At 44.5% G+C, this 14,984-nt stretch overlaps 1 protein-coding gene across 3 annotated transcripts; it reads left to right on the forward strand.

Annotated features, from left to right (window-relative positions):
* The first annotated feature begins 3,317 nt into the window (after positions 1 to 3,317).
* MRPL15 (mitochondrial ribosomal protein L15) lies at positions 3,318 to 11,164 on the forward strand. 3 transcript variants are annotated; one of them, XM_086472596.1, is made up of 6 exons: positions 3,318 to 3,416; positions 5,543 to 5,700; positions 7,954 to 8,119; positions 8,618 to 8,741; positions 9,952 to 10,332; positions 10,734 to 11,164. In XM_086472596.1, the coding sequence occupies exons 1-5, from the start codon at positions 3,318 to 3,320 to the stop codon at positions 10,287 to 10,289; spliced, it is 885 nt and encodes a 294-aa protein (XP_086328722.1). In that variant the 3' UTR covers positions 10,290 to 10,332; positions 10,734 to 11,164. The 3 variants fall into 3 exon arrangements, with proteins under 3 accessions (XP_086328722.1, XP_086328720.1, XP_086328723.1); XM_086472594.1 differs by lacking the exon at positions 10,734 to 11,164 and having other exon boundaries at positions 9,952 to 10,613; XM_086472597.1 differs by lacking the exon at positions 10,734 to 11,164 and having other exon boundaries at positions 5,546 to 5,700; positions 9,952 to 10,613.
* The last annotated feature ends 3,820 nt before the right edge of the window (positions 11,165 to 14,984 follow it).

The raw sequence follows: 14,984 nt of genomic DNA on the forward strand, positions 1-14,984 counted from the left end.
GCCCTTCGGCTTGGAAGTGCCCTCCCGGACCGGCCGGCTGCCCGTGAGGGGCGGCGGGAGCTGCGGCCTGGGCGGGCGTGGGGGCGCTGCGGAGCTCGGGGGGTGGCGGCGGCGGCGGCGGCAGGTAGCGGCTGCCGGGGGGGAGCCCCTCGGGGGAGGCCGGTTGGAGTGTGGGGTGGCGGGAAGGGACGAGCCCGCAGAGGCTGGTTAAGAGGCAGGCTCAGCAAAGGTGCTTCTGCCTTCGGCTTTTCAGCGGTTTTGGGGAGTTTGAGCTGGCGTTCACCTTTAAAGTTACCTTTCAAATAACCGGCTGTATCTGCCAGATTATATTGCGCTTTTATAGTATAATTTGTACGTGTCTGTGGCTTGTTCCCTGGAAAAATCATTTTTATGCTGCGTTAAATGCTTAGGGGAAAAGGGAAACTACAGTATTCTTAAATAGGTGAATAGTTAAGTCATGGGAAACAGGAAAACCGGCACAAATACAGCAGACAGCATTGTGAGGCAGAGCTCATCTGTCCCCATCAGATCAGACGCCTTCATCACCAAATTAAATCTCCTGGCTTGCAGCCAAAGACTCAATGATTTTTATTCATCTTGAAATGTATTAGGCTATTCAGGCGCTCTGTATTGAAATTACTGGATCATTCCAGTCCATTCCGAATACTTAGACCAGCTCTGAATAAGTATGGCAAACACATTTCTATCAAAATGAAATACTTTGTTCTTTGTTTTCTGTTCCATACATCTCTGTCAGATATTTCCTCCCAGAAAGTCAATCTGCTCATTGTATCCGCCGGGTGGTATCTGGCTACCATGGGTGCTTTTTTGGCAGCCCAAACAGCAGCTGAATGCACTGTCTACTTCTTTCACATCCTTCCCACTGGCATATTCCACACCAGGCAGGGACGTTTTTTCACAAAGTGTTAATATTTTTATCAGCATGGCTGGATAAAAGATATTGGAGAAGCCTTTGTGCCAGCTGTGTAACACTAAACATGCAGCCTCTTTTGCCATTAGGCTGCTGTGATGTGTAGTACTCATGCCAGGGGATCCCTAGTATTGCTAAAATCGGGTTATTTTCACAAGTAGCTTTTTGTGTTTTGATTTATCTCTACTTTAGTGTGTGTTCTTGCCTCATGTACTTTAGCCAAGTCAAATCTGTTAAGAAAATACAGTTTATGTATAAAAGATTCCTAAAAGATTAAGGGCTTCACGTTATGTCAGGTCCTTCTCACGTATGCTGAAGAGCATCCTTTTGGGACAGAAAACAGAGTTTTGTCCTCCCTCTCTACTGCGCTGTTTACCACCTAAATGCCACTTCCAAGAAGTGGCCTGCTGATGAGCCTCCAGCCTAGGAGATCAGCTCATAATTAGACCAAGCTTTTAATCTTTTAGTCCGTATAGCTGGAATGATCTCACCTGAATTCCTGGTTGCTGCAAGCACTGGCAAAACACAAGCTCTGTGTGGAGTGGGCACACGTGAGTGGGATGGGGCAGTCTGCTGGTGACAGACAAATGTTCAAGCAACTAAGCTTCTGAAATCCTGAAGGAATTGCTGGAAACGTCTGAATTATGAACCTTTCAGAGACTTGTAAGCTGGCTGTCTCTTTGCAGTGAGATATCTATCACGAGGTACTTTTCTACCTAATTTCAAGGTGCTGCTTAAAGTAGTGGGAGCTTTACAAGGCAAAGCTTGCTCTAAACTACCTATTTTTCCCCATCCTAGTGGCTGAAATGGACTTAGATCACAGAATCACAGAGCAGTTTGGGCTGGAAGGGACCTTAAAGCTCACCCAGTGCCACCCCCCTGCCATGGGCAGGGACACCTCCCACCAGACCAGGTTGCTCCCAGCCCCATCCAGCCTGGCCTTGAGCACTGCCAGGGAGGGGGCAGCCACAGCTGCTCTGGGCAGCCTGGGCCAGGGCCTCACCGCCCTCACAGGGAAGAATTTCTGCCTCAGATCTCATCTCAATCTCCCCTCTTGCAGTCTCAAACCGTCACCCCTCGTTTCATCACCACACCCCTGACCAAGAGTCCCCCCCACCTTCCCTGCAGCCCCCTTTCAGCACTGAAGGCCGCTCTAAGGTCTCCCTGGAGCCTTCTCTTCCCCAGGCTGAACCACCCCAACTCCCCCAGCCTGTCCTCACAGGGAGCTGCTCCAGCCCCTGAGCATCTTCGTGGCCTCCTCTGGCCCCGCTCGAGCAGGTCCGTGTCTGTCTTGTGCTGGGTCCCCCAGAGCTGGACACAGCGCTGCAGGGGGGTCTCACCAGAGCAGAGTATGGGGGGAGAATCCCCTCCCTTGACCTGCTGCCCCGCTGCTCTGGATGCAGCCCAAGGTGCTGGATATGAGGCCCAGGAGGCCATGGTTGTCCATACCAGCGTGTCACGTGTATTGTTATGTTGTAATTTTCATTGATTTTTCTGAAGGAGGTCAGAAGCTATACAGATTTCATACTGAAAGTCACACATTTCAGCAACGTGATTTCCATTTCGCTCCTATTTACTCTCAGAGCTGGCAGAGCTGTTACGTGACCTTTTCACCGAGATGTAATCTGAAGCAGACGTTCAACACGGTTCTACTTAAACCGAAGTTTCAGGACTGAAAGCAGGGTATTACACCGAGGGGAACTGCCCTAATTCAGCCCTTCACTCCGGTAAGCCTGCGCCCCCTGCACCCCTGCGGATCTCACTTCCCGCCGGACCAATATACCAACTGGAACTGCTGTATGGTTTCCCAGCAGGCCCACTTCTTAGGTTAAAACAACAGTGCTCGAGCACTGCAGCAGTCCAAGGATACTCTCTGATAATAACGCACATTTCCATAAGTATCTGCCTTTAAACTTTTTGGGTCGACCCAGGGCGCTGCCGGTCAGTTTTAGATGCAGCCGGGCGGTTTCGAGCCTTGGCTTTACCACATTTGGCTGAAATCTGCGTGAATAACAGAAAAGTAGAAACGCAGGTTGGGACCTCCGCCTAATCCGCCGGTATTCTCGGCCAAGACACCACTAGAAGAGCGATCCACGGTACCGCTGGACCCTCCGCCCCGTGCCCGCAGGCCCCGAGGGCGCTTCACCGGAGGCGGCACCGCTCTACCCCGCTGCCCGGCCCGGGCGCGCTGCGCCTCTCCCCGCTCCGCGCCGCGGCGGGCCGCGAAGCACCGGCCCCGGTCCCGGTCCTGACCTGCCGGCGGGGGGTGGGGGTGGTGGGGCTGCGCGACACTGTTGGGAAAGCGCGGGAGGGAGGCTTTACGGCTCTGCCGTAAAGCAGCGCGCCCGGCCGAGGCTTCCTGCCGCCCTTGGGAAGGCGAGCGGACATGGGCGGGAATGGCGGGGTCAAGGCGCTGGAGCTGCTGCGGTCGCTGCCCAGGGTCAGCTTGGCCAACCTAAGGCCCAGCCCGGGCTCCAAAAAGCCGGTGAGTGCCTGCGGCGGGTGTGCTCTCCCTGCGGCGGCCCGGGGGGCTGTGAAGAGGCCGGGGGGGGGCTGCGGCAGGCCCGGGAGAGCGGCCTGGCCGGAACAGGCGGGGGAGTGGGTGCAGCGTGGTGTGTGTTGGCCTTGTTCGTTGTGTGTCTTGTTGGCGGTGTGTGGGGCTGTCCCCTCAGAGAACCGGGCCATCGTTGGGGGTCGGGGGGGAGCTGTAAAAAGGCATGGAATGCCAGATGTTTATGGGATGGGGTAATGCCCTTGAAAAGGGAAGGTTAAAAGGCTTAGAAAGAGGAGGAATGTGGTGCTCGCCTGCAATTCTTGTTTATTCTTACCTATTGCTTTGTCGAAAACAGAACTAAATTTTCTTTTCCCTGTCTCAGTGATAGAAGAGTAAAGAAAAGAAACGGGGAGGAACCCTACCTGGTTTTGGGGAAGTATCAGTGAACAGGGGGGTGAGGTTCAAAGGCTAAAGCCGTAGGAATAGACAACCGACAGGGAGCACCAAGCAGCACTTTGCTGTCAGAGCTCAAGGCTCCCTAGAGATGCCTGCAGAGCTGCTGAGTGCTGTGTAGTTGTAACCCCATAAACCTGCGACAAGACGAGAAGGGAAATTCCTCCCTCCTGCAGCTGGTGGGGTTCCCCTGACAAGTTACTTCACTTGGAGCTGTGAATTCTCAGCTTGGCCCTGGTCAATTGGAGCTGGAAGAAGCAGCTCTGTATCAGACTGGGGTGGTGATTCTTAAGGTTTTTCAAACTAATCCAAGGTCCAAAATGGTATTTTCAGGCTTAATATCCAGAAGTTGTGAGATAGTCTGAACTTGAGGTTTACTAGAATTGATGTTTTTCTGACAGTGTTTGGCCTCAGGACTTTTTAGTTTTTCAAGGTTGCTGTTGCGTTTAGGAAAAGACTTTTTTGTTGTTGTTGTTTTTTTCCTCTTGAAAGGAGAGATTTTTTGTACACTGGCTGGGTCTTTAGTAAGTAACTTGCAACTCCATCTAGGAAATAAGCATTTTTTCCCCCTGATACTGTTGTTTGCCTTCAGTTAGAGTTTATACAAGTGACCTCAGCTCTGTTTCTCTGGTATTTTTCTTTAGAGTGTGGCAGACTTATTCTGTGATTAATGAAGTTCTCAAATAATCATAGAATCACAGAAGGGTTTGGGTTGGAAGGGACCTTAAAGCTCACCCAGTGCCTACCCCCTGCCACGGGCAGGGACACCTTCCACCAGACCAGGTTGCTCCCAGCCCCATCCAGCCTGGCCTTGAGCACTGCCAGGGAGGGGGCAGCCACAGCTGCTCTGGGCAGCCTGTGCCAGGGCCTCACCGCCCTCACAGGGAAGAATTTCTGCCTCAGATCTCATCTCAGTCTCCCCTCTTGCAGTCTGAAACCGTCACCCCTCGTCCTGTCACCACACCCCCGATCAAGAGTCGTTCTCGCCCCCCCCCTTTCCTGCAGCCCCTTTCAGCACTGAAGGCCGCTCTAAGGTCTCCCCGGAGCCTTCTCTTCCCCAGGCTGAACCACCCCAACTCCCGCAGCCTGTCCTCACAGGGAGCTGCTCCAGCCCCTGAGCATCTTCGTGGCCTCCTCTTTTGATTTGTAGAAATTGCAAAGCTTACAGACAATTTAGAAAGTCTTTGAGTCCACGAAAAGAATTACATGTGTACATGGCATATATAGTCTATTCCCCTGCCCCTTGAAGTAGAATTTATTTTTTTTAATATCTTTTTTTTTGTTGTTGTCAGTGTTTGGAAACTTCTGATCACTGAGCAACTTTCTCATGAAATAGGAGGAAATCTCAATAGTTAATTCAGGAAAATTCTTTCAGTTGCAGAGTGCAGGGTGTAAGAGGTAGGATTAAATACTAGTGTTTCTTTTATCACAATATATGTTCTTGTAAACTTTCAGACTATTTGTGATGCCTGTCTAAAGCTGTGCTCTGCAAATATCCCGTTACCTGCTTTTCTGATTATTTTTTCCTCTTAGAAAAGATCTATGTCTTATTTTTTCTTCAAGAATCAGCATTTTGCTCAGTTGTTTCTGTCTCTGAAATCTTATGTTTTATAGATACTTATCTGCAAAGTAGTTGACTAAATGTGTCATTGATTGTTTTCAAGGAGAGAAGACGTGGCCGTGGAAGATATGGAGGTAGGAAGTGTGGTCGAGGTCACAAAGGAGAGAGGCAAAGAGGAAATCGCCCCCGATTAGGCTTTGAGGGGGGTCAAACTCCATTTTACTTGGTCATACCAAAATATGGGTTTAATGAGGGACACAGGTAAGTTTCTGCATGTTTACTCAGAGATTAATCATTGTCTGCTTTTCTTGATCTTTCTTCTGAAGCCAGAATCTAATATACCAGAACGGGCGTACCTGAAAGGGAGATACTCCTCTCAGATTGTTAGCTTCCTTACCAGGAAGCGGAATCTCCGCTTTCTTGTGAGATTATTTTTTTTTTTAACGAATCCACTTATTTTCTGTTGCTTTACAGCTCTGTTTATTTACCACTTTCTTTGCTTCTCTTCATAACTCTTACCTCTTTTAGCGCTGCAACGCTGCAGTCTCTGTCTGGTTGTGCTCCCTCTGTTCCACCCAGGATCTTCTGTCCTCTTTTCACATTGTGCTGGTTTGTGCCATGTCCATCTTCCAGCTTTTTAATGCTTAAAATTATTCTTCTAACATGCCTTTTTTCCGGTCACTGTTCTTAGCTGGAGGGCTGTGTGCCAGTGTTTTTATTCGTTTCCTTCACTTACATTGACAACTACAAAATTTGATTTTTAAATTTTTGTATTGTTTGAAGCTGGTTTTGTTTCCTGTGATGGCGTGTGTGTTACCTGGATCACTAACCATTTTGTGGCTTCCCGGCATGAAACCTTCCGTACCCATACTGTGCTGTTACAGGCAGTAGTAACAAAAACATGCCACACCTGGCAGACAGTTCAAGAATGAAAAGTCTAATGTGCATTTGTTTGTGAATTGTTAAAATTGCAGTTTGATTTCACGTTTCATTTGCTGATACAGCTCCATCCAATAGCTGTGCACCTTTATATTTCCGTTCTTTATGCACGCAGTATAACTTAGACCTGTTGTGGTTATTAAAGGAGTCTTACTAGTTTTGAAGTGAGATTCAAACTCTTATTTCCAAGTACTGTCATTTCCTTCTGCTTCCTTAAGTTATTGTAAGAGTTATAACAATTACTATTATAATGAGAAGACAGTGTGTAGGTCCGCAGTGCCACAAAGGAATGCGGAATGCAGACACTGAGCTGCGTGCCTTGACAGTGGTCCCAAGTTCGTGAATAACCAACAGCACAAATCCAAGCTTCTGCAACAACAAGGAGTTACCAGGGTCTTGCTGGTTTTAACCACATCTGACAGCATGTGGAAACAAAAAAAGCACTCGTTTCTTTTCAGTGTTGTTTGCCAGGCTATTGTAAATGTTTTTCTAGTGAATGTTGTTAAGTGCATGAGAGAAATGCTGTCGTGGCAGGGTGGGAGCGTGGTGAACAATGCCTCTGCCCATTTATCTTCCCCTCTCTCCTCTTACTGTCCGCAGTGGTGTTCCTCCACTTCTTGAACTTTTGCTCCATTAGGAACTGTCTGACAGTGCCAATTCGGTTCCTTGTCTTTCTTACGTAGCCTGCCAGTGACAGATAAGCTGCTTTCTCAGTTTTTCTGCTACCACTCACAAATGTCCCATATCAGTGGTCAGACTGATTGTGTGAGGAAGTTTTGAGCGCCAGCATACACGGTGTGCAGCAGGCATGGGCGCTGGGGTCGGGAAGACACTTGTGTAGTAAAGGTGGAACTTCATAAACCACAAAAGTAGAGTCTGCTGAAGCTGATGGCTACTGACAAAACATTCCGGCTGCCTTTGGGGATATGGGTTAATGCATATTTTCTCATCTTCCTTGGTGGTATTTTGAGGAAGATTCCATTTAATACTGGAATGGTGTCAGGTACAGTGGTAGCGAACTAAAACATCTCGTTGTATAGAGGCAAGGGATGCAGGAGCATGTATGGGGCTTGGCTGGTAGTCTGGCTGAATTTGTATGTGAGTGTGTATTTGATTTTGACTGGGAGGAGGGGTGGACTTGTCAGCTTTTCTGAGTGTATCAGTGAGGCTACGAAGCTGGATTCACTCTGAAGATGGCACGCACTTAGAATCTTGTTGGTTTACCGAGAAATGCTGGCATTTAATTTCCTCATCTTTTGCTGCTTCCTTAAACCAGTCAGCAGGTAGAGTGGTTTTCTGGAGTAAATTTTGCTCAGCAACAGCAAAATGATTAATGTTGTATTGGGGGTGGGAGTGTGTCAGCAAACCTGGAGTCTTGGGCTGTAACTAGGGCTTGTACTTGCGTTAAATCCAACCTGGGAGTTTGGCTTATGGCTGGGTGCTTTAAACATTTACTTGGTAGCTTTAGGACCAGGTAGAAAATGGAATACAGCGTGGTGTGTCTCACGTGGCCAGTTCCTATTAAAGCTTCGATTTTGTAAATTTGACTTTTTGTTTTTGTTTTCCTCCCCCCAGCCGCCGCCGTCAGTATCAGCCCCTCAGTCTGCAGAGGCTGCAGTACCTGATTGATTTGGGTCGAGTCGACCCCACGCAACCGATTGACTTAACGCAGCTCACGAACGCCCGGGGTGTGACAGTGCAGCCCCTCAAAAGGGACTATGGCGTCCAGCTGGTGGAGGAGGTACGCTTACAAGACGCTTCTTCCTTCAGGCGGTATAAAGCCTGGGGTTTTCAGCTTTTCTGTACCAGGCTGTCAGATTGTCCTTCACCACGTTTTGGTGGCATCTTTGCTTTTCTCCATTAGTTTGCGGTGGAATTTTTGTGACCGTAAACCCACTAGAGGGCACTGTGGGTTAGCAAAAAACCGTTTTAAGTTTTAAGACCTGAGAGACTACAAAAATGATGGTTAAGGAGCCCAAAACAGTGATCGAACAAGTATTTTACAACGGAAAGACTAGAATGTTCTGAAGGAAATGTTTAGTATTTTGGAAAGGCAAATTTTTTTCTTCAATCCAGGTGACTGAGCGAGAGCAATTTGGTTACCTGTCTTGGCACAGGGAACAGACAAATCGTAATATTTTGCAGGATTTAATGCTTCTTACAGCTTTGCAGAGAAGAATAAATGCATGTCCTAAAATACTCGTTTTAATGCTGCTCTAATATGTGTTGAAATTTACAGGGAGCTGATATTTTTTCAGCAAAAGTAAATATTGAAGTGCAGAGGGCATCAGAGTTAGCAATTGCAGCCATAGAAAAAAATGGAGGTGTTGTAACAACATCGTTCTACGATCCAAGGACTTTGGGTAAGAATTTCTTTTCATTTGTGGCTTGGTTTTTTGTTTGGGTTTTTTGGGGTTTTTTAAATGTGCAAAGATAAAATGATTCAAATCAAAGTTTCAAACATCGTTCTTCCTGGAAAATCAGCCAGCTTCTATTCTAAAAGCTTCAGCAACACGTTGTTACACAAATGCTGCGCTGTGGTGCATCCTCGGTTTTGCTGCTTTATTAACTGTCCACCTCTGTAGCCCTACCAGTGTTAGTGGCTGTTCACCAATCAGCCAGTTAAAGAAATCCAAGTAGTTTCATAAACAGAGGAACTAATAAAAGATTGTTTCTTTGAATTTTTGTCTTCTAACTTCCACACGTGTTTTTTAACACTAAGAAAATTCAGGAGAAAAATCAGATTTAAAAAGCACTGTGGATGTTTATATTTTTAATTGAAAATACTTTTCCAGTTGAAGTGAGGAAATAACTAAGTTACAGAAGCTCAGAGTCGTCCCAGTCAAAATGGCTATTGTTTTCAGAACACTTTCACTGCAGAGTGAGGCTTTGCTTTGCCCGAGGCTGCATCCTGCCTAATATTCATTCATGCAGTTTTTATTGACAATAATGGAGCTTTCATGTGTGAATGAGCTGAGAACAGGAGGAACAGATACTTTTAGTGTGCAAAATATGTTACCATGGAGTGAAACAAGTTCTTTTTTCCAATCCAGAAAACAATCAAAACAGTAAGGTTAAAAGGATCTGGAATGTAATTTGCCCAGTTCAGTAAAACTTGAGGAGGAGGAGGGTAGTCTCACAAATGACTGAACAGGTGTGCCTGTGCCATTGAGTCTTTATTTAAAATACTTACAGAAACACTCAATTTGACCTTTGTTGGCACACTGTCCGTGCAAATGCATTGCTTCTAACCTGGAAGTCAGTCCTTTTAAGTAAACGGCAACATCTGGCTTAGTTATTGTATCTTTCCAAAGTAGGCATTCTAAATGTATTAGGAGTAATGATTCACCCAGATTGGTTTTACTGATATTTATTGTGACAGAGTTGTTTGTTTGCTTAAGTGAAACTTGTAAACTGCTATCTCATTCTGAACAAGAATATTCCTAGGATTTGGGGTTTTACTTGATACTTTTTAAATTTTTTAGCACAAAATGTGAAATGAGGTGTCATTTAATGTCTTTAAATTGGTATTATAGAGCATAGTATCTCATTTTCTGTCACATTTGCCCACAGAGATCTTATGTAAGCCGGTAGTATTTTTCCTGCGTGGCCAGCCTATTCCAAAGCGAATGCTTCCACCCGAAGATCTCGTCCGTTACTACACAGACGCCGGGAATCGGGGGTACTTGGCAGATCCAGCCAAGGTTGCGGAAGCCAGGCTTGAACTTGCCAAGAAATACGGCTATGTCTTACCAGACATAACTAAGGATGAACTCTTCAAAATGTTAAGCATGCGCAAGGATCCCAGACAGATATTTTTTGGTCTTGCTCCAGGATGGATTGTAAACATGGCAGACAAGAAAGTTCTGAAACCAACTGAGGAGAGGCTGTTAAAATACTATAGCTCATGAATTCAGGACTGGAGACAACTGCAGGTGTACAGGAAACATCTGGGTATGAAATAATGGATACAAAGTGGTGTTTGTTTTTTTTTTTTTTTAAGACTCCTGTTACATTAGACAAAACATAAGTTTTTGTTTATGTAATCTCCTGGTGTAGCTCTCAACCTTTTTGTGGTCATAATACGTTGTATGAAAAGCCTTAACGTTAGGAAACTGTAGAGCCTGTCATAAAATGTGTGTTCAGGCACTTTCTCTTGTGATGATTTGCCAGTTATTTTTTAAGACAAAGTGTTTCATGTTGTGTTGATTTCAGAGGATGGTTCCAAAGAGTAACTTGACCTAATGATTAGTTTCTATTTTTTTCCCCTCTCAGTTTGAAGTCAGAAGCATGGCAGTACAAATCAAATACCAGTTTTACCATCATATTGTGTAACATCATTGTTTATGTTTCAGAAAATGTCATCTTGAATACCTCTAAGAGGTAGGCCATCTGTTTTTGGACGGGGAAAATGAAAAACAACCAGAAATAACAAAGTACAGAAGAATTCATTCACCTCTTCAATTCCATAACAATGTTTTGGATTTTGCCGCTGCCATCGATAGCACTAGAGCTTGAGAAGTTGGTTTTTTTTTTTTGGTCTTATTCCTTCAGCTGGAATTGAGAAAGACAGGGTGTGCAGTTTAAAAGAACTCCCTATCTGAATTTAGAGGGGAAAAAAAGAATATAGCTATCTTGAATCAATGGCTTTTGTTGTTCAAACAGGATTTAAAACTTGTCTGGACACTAATGTAATATCATTAATAAAAATGCATGGCAGAACCCGGAGTCAATGAGTATTGAGACAGAGGCAGTAGATTGTGAAGGACGGGGATGTGATGGACAAGTCCACGACTAGGATTCAGTTTTCAGTTTGATGACAGGTTGCTTATGTGACAGTGGACAATGAATTCAGGTGGTGTGAAAAGTTATGAACAAACTATTTTTATGGGAAACAGTATTTTAATCACACCAACTTAATCCAATTCTGAAAAATACTTTCCAACAGACCTTTGTTTCATCTCTCTCTCCAGAATACTGAGTTATTACTGTGCAGGAATACTGTGCATTCCAGGTATACGGAAGCTTAGGGCTGGGCGTTTGGGATGGTGAGCCAAGCAGGAAACTGAAGGATGGAGAGGAGACGAAGTTAATCTGTCAGAACTTGCTCTGACTCCTCAGAAGTTAATGAGATGCTTCATAATTACACGAACGTCAATGGAAGCTGAATTTGCTTTTAAAATAGGGATAATTTGATTATTAGGATGCAGGAAACAGTCCGGAAGACCAGAACACAAGAAGTCTTGCTTTCCAATTTTCATGTGCCTTTGGAAATGCTGCTGAGCTTCCTGTAGCTGCCACACCATCCCAGCTCCTAGGGGAGAGCCCTCGGAGCGCCAGAATCTCCTCTTTCTCCCATGTAGTGTGCCTGAAGGGGGGGGGGGGGGGGTGGAAAAAAAGGAAAGAAATTTAAAAAATATCTTCTTTTTCTTTCCAGAGAATAACAAGAAGCGAAATGAATTTTTTTTGGTGGTGTTTGTCAACCAGCCCAGATTTTGCTTCACTCAGCAAACTGCCTTGTCAACTAATATGAGCATCTTTAATCACAAAACAAAATAAAGCAAATCTTCTGTTCTCATGCAGATTAAAGAATCTGAAATCCAGAGATTAACAGTGGAAAGTCACTCGTTTTTGTGCACTTACTCTTCAGCTTCTATTGTTTGTTGTTAATGTGGGGTAGATACTATCAGTAATGGTCTTTCTCCTGACTTGTGGTTTGAGTATAGGTGAAACACAGCAAAACAACACCGATATGAAATTGGGTTGTGAATAGCAGGAATTTGGTCTTGGTGGCATTAACATTCATATTTTATAGGGTACACAACACTTTTTTGGCACATTAAGAATAATACCGTGTGCCAAAAAAAGTATAGCTAGTGTTAACTTGATTGTGAAGTAAATAACTTTCTCACTTTAGATGTATCCTGTTCTGCATCCTGATGATTGCTGGTTTGGAACCTTAAATGACAAGCAATCCTTTTTTTTTTTTCTTTTTCTTTTTTGTTATTACAATACTACTGCCTCCATTTGGGAAGGAGTTGGAGGGGGGGAAGAGTATTTATTGCCTTCCCTTATTTGTGCCATAATGTTTCTGTTTTTATGAATCAATTCACAATTGTATTTTGTGGAGGTGGTGGTACTCAACAGGAAAGCTACTTAACTGGAAGCGAAGAAGGAAGTTAGTCATATTAGTGAAGACCAGAAGACAAAAGTGTTTATGTATCATTGTGTATTTTTGGGAGGAGAAGAGGGGGGAAGGCAACTTTGTTTCCATTCCTGCTCTTTGTATTGAAATGCACAAATTGCTCTCGGCAATTTTTTTTTTTTCTCTAAATCAACTTTGATACCCACACGCGTGCACGCGCTGGTTTCTGTAGGTTTCTAAATGGTTTTCAGGTGAAAGGGTAACTTGGATAAAATGATAACAGCGAAAGAAAGAATGAAAACAGGAAACAGATGTCTGGTGACGTTGGGGGATTGGATAGCACTTATTCAGTGAACGACGTCTTAGTCACAAGGCAGCTGTATCCTGGCTCCGATACTATAACGCGACAAATACCTCGGAGCCAAAACAGCCACGTTCCGCAGAATCCGGTCATTCTGCTTTATAAAGGTGATCTTTTATCATCTGATAACTGGAGAGAGCAAAAAGGGCTGCATGTTGCTTTATTTAAAATAGGCAGTGCAGTGCTTGTCTCTTTTTTTTTTTTTTTTTTTTTTTTTTTTTCTTTCCTCTCATGTTTACAGTAGCTGGTATTTTATAGCGGTTGTTCTGATTTTTATTTACCAGTGAAAAAAGTGACAAGGCTATAGAGGATTTCCTGTTCGTTTTATCTCGTCAGGAACACAAGTCTCCTGGCAACCGAGTACAGAGTTATCAAAAGCACAAGTTAGTTATTGACAGGGTTTCTAATAAACCCGCAATCAGCCTCACACTGGACCGTTGTTTCTGTGAGGGTAGGGCTCACCGGTGCAAGTCTCTAAGCCAGCACTGGCATCGAAGGCCCTTCGCTTCGGAGTATGTACCGTGTTTTCGTGTTCGGGAGATAAGTGATTGCCTTGGATATCCTGTTTTGATAGGGGGTTTCATACCAACAATGTGCTGCACAGCGAGAAGCACTCAATCTGCTGTAACCGGAAAAGCTTTATCGAGTAGCTGAGGAAAAGAAAAGTTATTTGTGCCGTAAAATGCTGAAAGCCATGTAAATCTTTATCAACAACATCGTTCTTTGGAATGGTTCCTTGATAAAACTGATTACTTATGTCAGACTGAAATCAAAATCAAGGCCTCTGAATGAGTACATACAGTGTTAGATCATACCTTGATAATTAGAAATCACCCCTTTCTTAGGAGGTAGACTCAGTGCAGCAGCCAGTCCATGCTGTACGTAGAGGTGGCTGACTGCAGGCTGAGATGAAGCAAGTTAAAAGATGTGCCTTTTCCCTTTTACTTGTGCATACGATAAAGACACTCTGGCTTTTAATTCATCGTACTTCATATCCCAGTATTCGTGTTTGAACGACCGAAAGTTGACTGTACCATTCCCTGGTTTCCAAAACGGACTAAGTGAATAAATCAGTGGCCCTGATTGGAATCTTCGCTGGCGGTGGGCCAGCATTGTTTTGACATACAAGTGTAATTGATGTTCGTGTTCCAGGAAGTCATATAAAAGTGATCAATTATGAAGATAGCTTCCCATTGCTATTTTATTATTTTCTGCTTTATTGCTAAAACCTGAAATGCTAATGCAAAGCTAATTTTGCGCTGTTGAACACTCCCAAGTTCTGTAAAAAATTGTCTCTAATTTGAAATTGGTGCACGAGTTCTGTATTTTAAATATTTAAGCGTTGTATTTGTATGTATCTGAGAAAGATGCTGTCTGTCCGAAATGGCCAGTTTAATATCCCAAATGCAGATTTATTTGTTTAAATTTCCTGATCGATGATCAGATGGGAATAGTTTTCCATAACTCACAGTCTGTACTTCAGAGTATTGTTATGGTTTAGTCCCGAAAGATGCAGTTAGAAGTCCAGGTGTGACAGAATTCTTACCTATTAGAGGAAAATTATGAACTTTTTAAGCTCCCTTATCTCCTAGCCCAGGTGGCCCATCTTGGTCTTTTATAGCAGAAATACATGGCATTGTCTAAAGAATTGCTGATTTCTGAGTGGAAGCAAACTATCCTTGGATCTGTTCTGTCTCCTTTGGTTAATATCCCCTCTGTTGCATCTGGATCTTCCCAAGGTCTCTTCTCATTTCTCCCCTTGTTAGTGGTGGGAACTACAGGGCTCAATCATTCTCACAGTGTCATCCTGTCTGGCCCACTCTGGGTTTGAAAATCTGCTTGTTTTATGTGCCTCTGGAGCAGGAAAAGTGTTGATCATTCCTGCATCTGTTTATATGAGGGTTTTTTTTTTTTCATGGCTTGAGTTTCCTGGACTGGTGTTGCTTTTGTTGTTAAAAATGTCAACAGCCACGTTGTTTACTTGTTAACCTTGTAGATTCCAACACACACGCTGACTGTGTTGGAGAGCCCTTTGAGCAACGGATTTGGAGTTTATTCAGTCAAGGAGCAGTCCTAGGAGGGCGTCTGTGCACTTGACTC

This window comes from Leptosomus discolor, chromosome 13 (assembly GCF_034619465.1).
Source record: "Leptosomus discolor isolate bLepDis1 chromosome 13, bLepDis1.hap2, whole genome shotgun sequence".
Taxonomy (NCBI): domain Eukaryota; kingdom Metazoa; phylum Chordata; class Aves; order Leptosomiformes; family Leptosomidae; genus Leptosomus; species Leptosomus discolor.

What these genes read in the sequence shown, in the direction of transcription:
- MRPL15 (XM_086472596.1), top strand. Translation starts at nt 3,318, where the DNA reads ATGGGCGGGAATGGCGGGGTCAAGGCGCTGGAGCTGCTGCGGTCGCTG. An exon ending in GGGTTTAATGAGGGACACAG is followed by an intron (nt 5,701 to 7,953) that starts GTAAGTTTCTGC and finishes TCCTCCCCCCAG; the next exon opens with CCGCCGCCGTCAGTATCAGC. An exon ending in CTACGATCCAAGGACTTTGG is followed by an intron (nt 8,742 to 9,951) that starts GTAAGAATTTCT and finishes ATTTGCCCACAG; the next exon opens with AGATCTTATGTAAGCCGGTA.